Source organism: Bactrocera latifrons, unplaced genomic scaffold (assembly GCF_001853355.1).
Source record: "Bactrocera latifrons isolate USDA-ARS-PBARC rearing strain unplaced genomic scaffold, ASM185335v1 scaffold_204, whole genome shotgun sequence".
In the NCBI taxonomy this organism is placed as follows: Eukaryota; Metazoa; Arthropoda; class Insecta; order Diptera; family Tephritidae; genus Bactrocera; species Bactrocera latifrons.
The window spans coordinates 158,323-167,264 of record NW_017535564.1 but is presented as its reverse complement, the minus strand read 5'-3'; the positions used below and the strand labels follow the sequence as shown (position 1 = coordinate 167,264).

Here is an 8,942-nt window from a genome sequence, read left to right as displayed (position 1 = left end):
ACGAAGGCTAGATTAAAACATTCCTTATGTTAGTAAGCTATCAATTCCATGTGCTTTTGGTGACTCAAGTTTTAGTGGAAAACGAAAATGTTATTAGAACTTAATAAGTTTATGTGGTTCAGTGTTTTTGTGGTGCAAGTCCTTATTGTTCCAACAGGTTTTTTATGGCATATATTTCCATATTTGGGGTAACATACGAAATCATTACTGAATTTTAAAAAGTAAGAGTTGGTTTTGAACTTTTTTTTTTTTTTTGTTGTTTACCCTAACTTCTGCTTGAGTTTTATAACTCTGTAAATAATCACTTAATTAACTTTGGACATAATCTGACCTTCTATTTAATAATCATTTTTTCTCAATACTTCAGTTATTTTTGAATCTTTTGTGGCATACATGGTGTTACGTCATGGTAATTCAGTCTGTGAAGCTACTGAAACCAAGCTGAATTTGTTTATATCTTTTTCTACTGAAGTATATGTATATGATAAAAGCACAAACATAGTTTTCTGYTCGAAACGGTGTTATTTTCGACAATGAAAGTATATGCAGGCTAATACCTTTATACGCATTCTAGATGAGATCTTAATATTCAGATTAGTCCAAACTCGGCGCTTCCCGTTCCATACTATTTCATTAAGCTTRTCCTGTTGGGTATAAACCCCAAGTGCTTAATGCAGCCCATATGCTCATGAAAATATTCACACAAGCAATTCATTTATGTACTTACATACTTATATGCTTACCTGCATTCTTTTCGTGCTCACTAAAATACCAAACATGCCCCAAGCCATTTCAATAACTACGACTATGAGCACGTATATTCCTTCTCCATACCTTGTTCTACGTCGCTTTACCAGTATACATACATATATACATAAGTTATTTATTTAGTTTATACACCGCAACAACAACAGTGTTTGTTGTGTTTTTCTGTTTTTGCGTCGTGAAAATACTGCAGTTCTGTTGGCATTTTTCTGATTTCCCCGAAGGTGCAAATAAAATTCGTATTGCATTTAAGGACCGAGCGAATAAACTAAACAACGAGTACACACACATGTTGTTGTACCAAATTGAAAAAAAAGTAAAKAAATTTATAAATATCAGAGGTCATAACTAGCAAATTCTAATAAATTTCCCACATGAGAGCGCAGTGCATATTACCCGGTTCCGTGCAACAATTGGCCTTAAAATAAWTGAGGTGAATGCAAACATGCTTTGGAGTTTGTTGTTATTTCAACATTTTGGTGGTTTTACTATATATTAAGTTGGATCAATGAGATTGCTTAACAAAGCAAAGTACTTTTAATTAGTGAAACTGAATGGTCTTCTGATGTATTTTATATATTATGATTTAGTGATTTTCTAAGTTCTGAGAAATCAAATATTTAGTCTTTAGTAAACCAATGATACATCCATATCACTTAAATCTCCAATAATATAATASGAGCTTTTAGTTCTGGTTTAGTATCTTCACAGCATTAGTGAGGGCTCTCTGTGATTGAACAACATTTTTAGGTAGAAGGGACACTACAACAAAATCACTTTTTCAAGTATTTTTGAACAAATCTTAATTGCCGTCTCCAAAATAGGACCATGAGGCAAAGCAAGCCATAAACTTGTATCTAAGTGTCGATTAGGAAGGCTTTCGGTGCTTTCAACGCATTTTTTTTACATTTTCGATATATTTTTGAAACACTATTCGCTAATTGTTGGACACTTTCTACGTTATATTCATAAACCCACATTTTTTTTTACCAGTAATGACGGTTTGACGAATGTATGATCCTCAGCGTCGTTGTCAATTCTCCCTTTCCAACCTAGGATCGGCATCCCTTTTGCAACAGATTGAGATACTTTGGTACGGTTCTAGCATTGATTCGCTTCATGCCAAAGATATGAATCGTACACTAATTCCTTGTTGGCAACRGAACGATTTTCAAGCCCGCTTTCTTTAAGTTTTCGGTGTTATCATTAATACAAAGTTGTACGGAATACTTACATCACACTAGTTTTCGATGACTTCAGTACCTTCGCTAAATKTTTTGTGCCAACCAAGTATTTCGATTCGTGATAAAGTAGACTGTGCAAAACACTTCTGCATAATACTTTCAACAATTCTGTAGCCTTGCTTACTATGGAAACGTAAAATCTCAAGCGAAATCCTTCCATTTTTGTTTTGATAACACCTGCCAAGCATACAATAATTGGATATCCAAACTTCCCACTAACGTAAAACAAATCTACGATGTTTTGATGGTATTTCAGAATTATTTGAGTTATATCAACTATGATCAGTGAAAAGATTTTTAGTGACATTGCATGGCTTGGTTTTAAAGCATGCAAATTTGAACTACAATTCTGTCTACTTCTCGTACGACTTTYCATATAATTTATCTGTTTCTCTCACTTATTAATCAAACAACAAAAATTGAGAACAAATATTCCCTTTAATGTTCAGCAAATATCATCCAAAATCTTTCAAATCTGCGACATATTGCCCCCAAGTGCCAAACACGACAAGCCTTGAGCAAATAGCCTATTTATGTTAAAAATCTACGAAAATGTATAATGGGGCTATCTGCCTYTTGCTATTGTAATATAACGACAAGGTAATATATTGTATAAAAAAGTGAAATACGTCCAGTCCCAATACGCCATACAAGTAATTAATGGTTTTCTTGGGAACTTTCAGCATCGGTTCGGATCTACATTTACTACCTTATGTTAGGTCAGATGGCTGATCGAAGATCGCATGTCGGCTGGTATATGTAGTCCTTTCTGAAGCCATGGAAAAGAAGAAGTTCGTATCTAGATTAGCAAAACGCTAATTCCCGCTAGTTCGTTGCGATGTCTGAAGKTATGCGCTCCCAAGTGCTTTGGTCTTGACCTCCCAAACGCGGTACGGCCAAGAAGGAATTGTTGAGTTGTTTCCACCTCATCTTCTTTCATATAGCTTCTGCAAACGGCATCTGGTAAGATTTCCAACCTTACAGCATGGACGCCACTAGGAATGGCGTGTTAAAGGCCCCACTACTAGGGTGAAGCTAGCCTTTCTGAGGGCAATGGAATCCGCTGTCAAGGGTAYGCGGACGACATAGTCATAATGGCGAGAGGTAGATTTGAGAACACTCTCTGCGACATTGTTCAAAGGGGCTTAAACCTGGCGAAAGGATGGTGCAACACAGTAGGGCTAAATATCAGCCCAGAAAAAACTACCGTGATCCCATTCAYTAAGCTGAGATCTCTTCCGGGCCTGAGGTCCCTAACAATCAAATTCCTTGGCCTCACCTTAGACTCATCATTACGGTGGAGTAGGGSTCAACGCTGTCCAAAGCAACTAGAGCACTTATSATATGCAGACGCCTGGCCAGCAGATCATGGGGTGTAAGGCCTATCGTCACCTATGGAGCGGTTGCCTGGGCCACTAAAGTAGCGCAGTCTTCAGTGATTCGGAGACTGTCAAAGCTGCAAAGACTTGCCTGTGTCTGTGCTTCGGGRGCAATGCGCACATGCCCCACGGTGGCACTGGAAGCCATACTGGAGCTCACACCGCTGCATTGGGTGATCAAGCCAGAAGCAAAGCAAACCATGCTGCTAATGTCAGCAGAAGGCTGTGCAGAAGAAGGAAAGATAATGTCCTCTAGACAGATGGATGCACAAGCGGAAAGCACACCGCTAGCACTCCTCCCAAAAGACGGCACCACGAAGAAAATAAACCTCAAAAATAATTTCAAAGTTACTGTAGGCAGCAAAACGGAGTGATTCCCCGCTGTAAAGGCTGCTGGAAGACGGCACCATTCAGTAGTACACTGATGACTCAAAAACACCGGATGGTATTGTGGCAGATATTGCGGGACCGCGTACTAAGCTGTCCATACCTATGTTAGGCTTCCCAAAAATCTTCCAGGCTGAAGTTTTTGCCATATGTCGCTGCGCTGAAGTCAACCTCAGCCGCAACCAGGGCATAGCTATTTTCCGTGAAAGTCAAGCGGCACTAAAAGCCATCTCAGCATATGAGATCAAATCGCTTTTAGGCGAGAAATACATAGAAAGGCTAAAACGCCTGTCCTTGTGCAACCGGGTAAACCTAATTTGAGGGCCTGGGCACAAGGGAATAGAAGGAAACGAGAAGGCCGACGAACTGGCCCGCGCTGCGGCAGCGTCCAAGAAACAAACATAGCGGTAGGACACCACACTCTTAAGGAGCTGCTCCGCACGAAGGAGAGATTGGAGAGAGAACGGCATTGGCAGCAGGTAGCAAGTATGCGGGTACAATCTTTCCAGGTTCAAGGAACTAATTCACCTCTYCCGTGAAAAATTCCGTCTCCTCGTTGCGATCTACACAGGGCACTGCAAGCTCAGGAAACACCTGTCCAACATGGGCATAGTCTTCTGTGCTAGCTGCCTTTTTCTACGATTAAGCTTGGGCCAAAAGGCGTTTACAACATTCAATGCTAGTATCACCGCTCTGCTATCTGAGTGAATGGTCACTTCTCTGAAGAAAACTGTACTCCGTAGCAGCAGAACTATTGCTACCTTAATGTCTGCAACCTCGGCTTGGGAGACACTACAATAGAAGTAAAGTCTCAAGCTCGAGTTTATAGAGAGCTCCTGACAGTAAACCTCTTAACCATCCTTTACTACAAGCTTTTACCCATCCTTAAATAAGCTCACTGTCCCTCTCCTCCAGCAGCTCTTCCCACGCTTAGCTCCCGTGTCGGTATATGGGCAGAGAGGGAGCCGCCAGAGTTCGGTTTCGCGACCTTAGTGCTCTACACATTCTGATGAGCGCCGACCRTTGAATGCTCTTGTATTTATTTGCAAGTGTCATCTATTCCCTTAATACAATAATTTTTATTTATCRGCTAATAAATGTGTGGTCTTTCAATGTAGTTAAGCTGACATGTTTTCTTGACCCAAATGACCCTTATATATCTATGTCTAACCGTCCGTCTGTCTGCATATATAATGAAACTAATCCCTCAATTTTATACCTATCGATCATTTAATTTTTCACACGTCTGTTACTCACTAAGAAATTACGGCGCTACCCAAGTTAAGGGACATTRTTTATTTGTTAATTTTTTGAGCTATTTAGTAGAAAAAATAAAATAAAAAGTAAATTTGKCATACCGTTAGTTGTAACATATTATCCCGCTTAATTAACATTGATTGATGTGAAAAAGGGTAAGACAAGTGGCCAACCCAGAGCTCATACGTAGGTGTTTCGTGGCGTGTGAAAGGGAAGACTACTATGAAAACGCAAAAATTAATTAAAAMTGGGAAGTCTACCTTACAAATATTGCATTTCAACTGTCATATATCATTAATCGCGTTAGCTGTCAGCAAGTATGTCCCACCTACATACTGCTACTCACCCAAACGTATATTTATACTGAACGTTCGTATGTTAAGTACATATGTACTATATATATGTATGTATATGTGTGGCAGCTTCCACGCGACTGTCACCGTTTTCGCCTACGAGCTTTAGAGGCTTAAAAAGCAATTTATCTCCTGACCAATGCATTTCGAGCAACTGACATCGAGCTGAGCATATTCGTCAAATTTGACAGCCAGCGCTTCGTAGCGTGTTTCRTACAATTCACTCGACACAGTTGTTTCTTTTGCTGTTTTTGTTGTGGGTTKTTATGGAMACCTCTCAGCAATCAAGGCAAATGCATTTTTACTGAGTAGAATTGTGAATATGTGAGTAGCAGTTGCCTGAGCTATTCTTCATTTAGGTGAGGTGGATCGAATTCAAAAACCAACTCAAAAGTGGTAACAGTCTTTCGTATATTTTTAAGTTATTGGATACATTTCAAATATATAAATAAACATAAGAACTAATTTATGGTATTTAAAAGTACTTTTTTGCCAGATCCCTTCAAATCAGAAATTTTAAAATCTCTTCTAAAAATTKTTTTCTAATGTAAATATTCTAGCTATAAATTACKGCGCCTTTAACTWCATATSYATSTATCAATCATAAATTCTGTATTTAWATATCGCCGAACTCTCTCATGTTTKTACTATTATGTCTCTCTCTCRTGTCTCACATCAAGATTTTGTGCTCTCTGGAATTACGAAATCAAATGCTCATACARCCAATGTGATTGTCAATTACGCTTAATAATATTTTGCGCCTCTTGGTTTCATGGCATTACAAGCTAGCGCCACTCTAATTTTCACCAGCGCCATTATTCACACGAATGTGTTTTCACTTACCTGCCGTACAGAGTCGCATGTCCTCGTCGTAGCCATCGGAGCAATCGGGCGCACCATCGCATAAATATTGAATTGAAATGCAATTACCATCACCCGGACACTTGAACGGCTCATATGGATGACAGGCATCTACACCAGGCAACCACCAACCGCACCACGGCACCGCAAGCAATCGGYCCGTGCATGCACGAGTCGCAYAATAGCAAAATATGAGCATAGATTTATGTCGGTGGGATGGCGCAATTTACGAATGACCARGTGTATAAATATTATGGCAGTTGATTAGCAGCGGTTTGGTCGAGTCAACGGTCAGGCGAGTTGTAGCCAGGGGGGTAGCCATCAGGGGGTGACACGTGTGACATTTAACATTGTCGACATTCATCGTTGAGTTGGCCAGTCAATTATAATTGCATTTGTTGTTGGCGTTGCAATTAATTGGCATTACGTTGGAAAATACGACAACCGATTGCATCAAATTGAATTTGTTATGGATTTTGGTGAGCCCATGAGCGGTGAGTTGATGGCGTTTTTCAGCATTTTGTAGGCGAAATTAATTGGTGATTTGCATGAAATGACAAGAAGAAAGAAGGAAATTGATTAGTATATCAATATTGGTATTTTTCATATTTGTACTCGTACTCATACATATACATATTCTTAGCCATACTAATATAATTAAAAACAATTATTCAAATTAATGTTCATTAAATATCAACGAATATTTCTGTTCATATCCATATCCGCATTGGTTTTCATATATAATACAAACAAGGTCCGGCATTCGAAGTGTATCAGCTGTTTATAAATTTGCTGAGTGGCAGTTCGGAGTATTGTTGTCGAGTGTACAAAAGCGTTTTGCCAAAAGTGAACGCAAAGAAAGGGATCAGCGACGGAATTCAAACATAATAGTGTGATTGCTTTATATTTAGCTCGAAAATCACAGCCAGCAATTGTTCGTGAGCTCAAACACGTTAATCTGAGTAAGGATTTTGTTTGTCGCACCATCACGCGTTACAATGATACTAGTAGCATCGCAAAACGCCATGGAGGTGGTYATCAAAAGACTGCAACGTCACGTGAGATGGTTCGGAAAGCGAAGAAGCAACTTCAGCGAAATCCACGACGAAGTGCCAACCAAATGGCTAAAGAACTGAAAATAGCCGACCGCAGCATCCGACGCATATTGAAAAATGAGCTGAAGGTCAAGCCTTACAAGTCCTAAAAGGCGCAGATCTCACACCGAAGCAGCAATAAGTAAGGCTTGAGAGAGCGAAGCAGTTGCTTCGCTTGGCCGAAAGCGGTCAAATTCCGAACATTATCTTTTCTGATGAAAAAATTTTCACTTTTCAACAAGACTCAGCACCGTCTCACAAGGCGCGATTATCCAATAGATAATTCTCTCTGGGCCATTTTGGAGAGCAAGGTYCGAAGTAGAAAATACACCAGTCTCGAGATGCTGAAGTAAGCCATTGTCGTGAGTTGRCTTGCGGTTCATTTTTTGACYGTCTCAAGGCGAAAGGTGGTCATATCGAGCAAAAGTGAATTGGTSCTGAATWTATGATYATTTTCGCAGATCTTGTACTTTWAAATAAWWAWAAAAAAAATTTCCAAACTGAATTTATGGCTTTTTTAATTGKTTACACTTCGAGTGCCGGACCTTGTACATATTTAGACTGATACATTTTTATCTTACTCGTACCAAATATCTATACTTTTTTACTCTTACTTGTGGTATATTTATGAAATGTTTTTTTGTATATTGTGTGTAGATATACTCATAAGTATATTAGTAGTGATACGCATATGAATATTTAGACTCACGTGGCAACTCATATTTCTACGCATACTCATATGTAAACTCATACTTGTATTTCCACTCATACTTAAATCCTGATTCAGATTCTATGAGTATGATTATACTAATACTTATAGAAATATCTACTCGTACTCATATTCAGATTCATACTTATAGTTTTACTCATACTCATTTGTATGCTTATACTCATATTCAGATCCAGATACATACCCATATCCCTACGCATACTCATACTCTTATTCAGATTCAGATTCATACTCATATTCAGACTCATACTTGTACTTTTATACCTAGCCATACTCATATGTATACTCATACTCATATTCCCACTCTTACTCATGTTCCTAGTCATAATATTTCGCTTGGTCCTTTTAACACTTCATATCCGTATTTGTTTATGTGAATATTCACAAAAATTTTTTCCTGAAATTCAGTTTCCCATTCGCAAACCAACATCTTATACTTTGTATGCATTCGATAACCTTCTGTATTTTCCTTTACCGAACTAAACTAGAGTTAGATACTTATTCCCAATATAATAGTGTTGCAAATGACTAGCCGATACAAATCGTAAACCAATTCACAAACACCTACACACTCACATACATAGCGGCAACAATTCTCCTCTAAAAAGCACACCCCATCTGTTTCTCTCCCAACGCAAGCATAAAATCTTTGACGCGATTGCGCCCCAAAAAGTACCAACTAAACTTGCGATTTAATAGTCTGCCAGACAATGGCGGCTACAATCGGTCCAAGTGTCAACAGCAGCAACTCATGAAACCCAACMGCCATAAGCAAATAGCTATTTGAGKCGCCCATGGCGTATRCTTTAACACGCAATTTACTGGAAATTACTTGCGTTTTAACCAGTGGATTTTTGTAGAAATTGTGTCAC

General features: G+C 38.9%; 1 protein-coding gene across 1 annotated transcript in view; it reads right to left on the bottom strand.

Annotated features, from left to right (window-relative positions):
• Window positions 1–6,445, bottom strand: part of LOC108968143 (IDLSRF-like peptide) — a 26,354-nt gene extending 19,909 nt beyond the window's left edge. The window contains exon 1 of the mRNA XM_018931934.1: window positions 6,229–6,445. Within this exon, the coding sequence (XP_018787479.1) occupies window positions 6,229–6,445 (217 nt within the window). The remainder of the gene's footprint in view (window positions 1–6,228) is intronic.
• Between the last annotated feature and the right edge of the window lie 2,497 nt (window positions 6,446–8,942).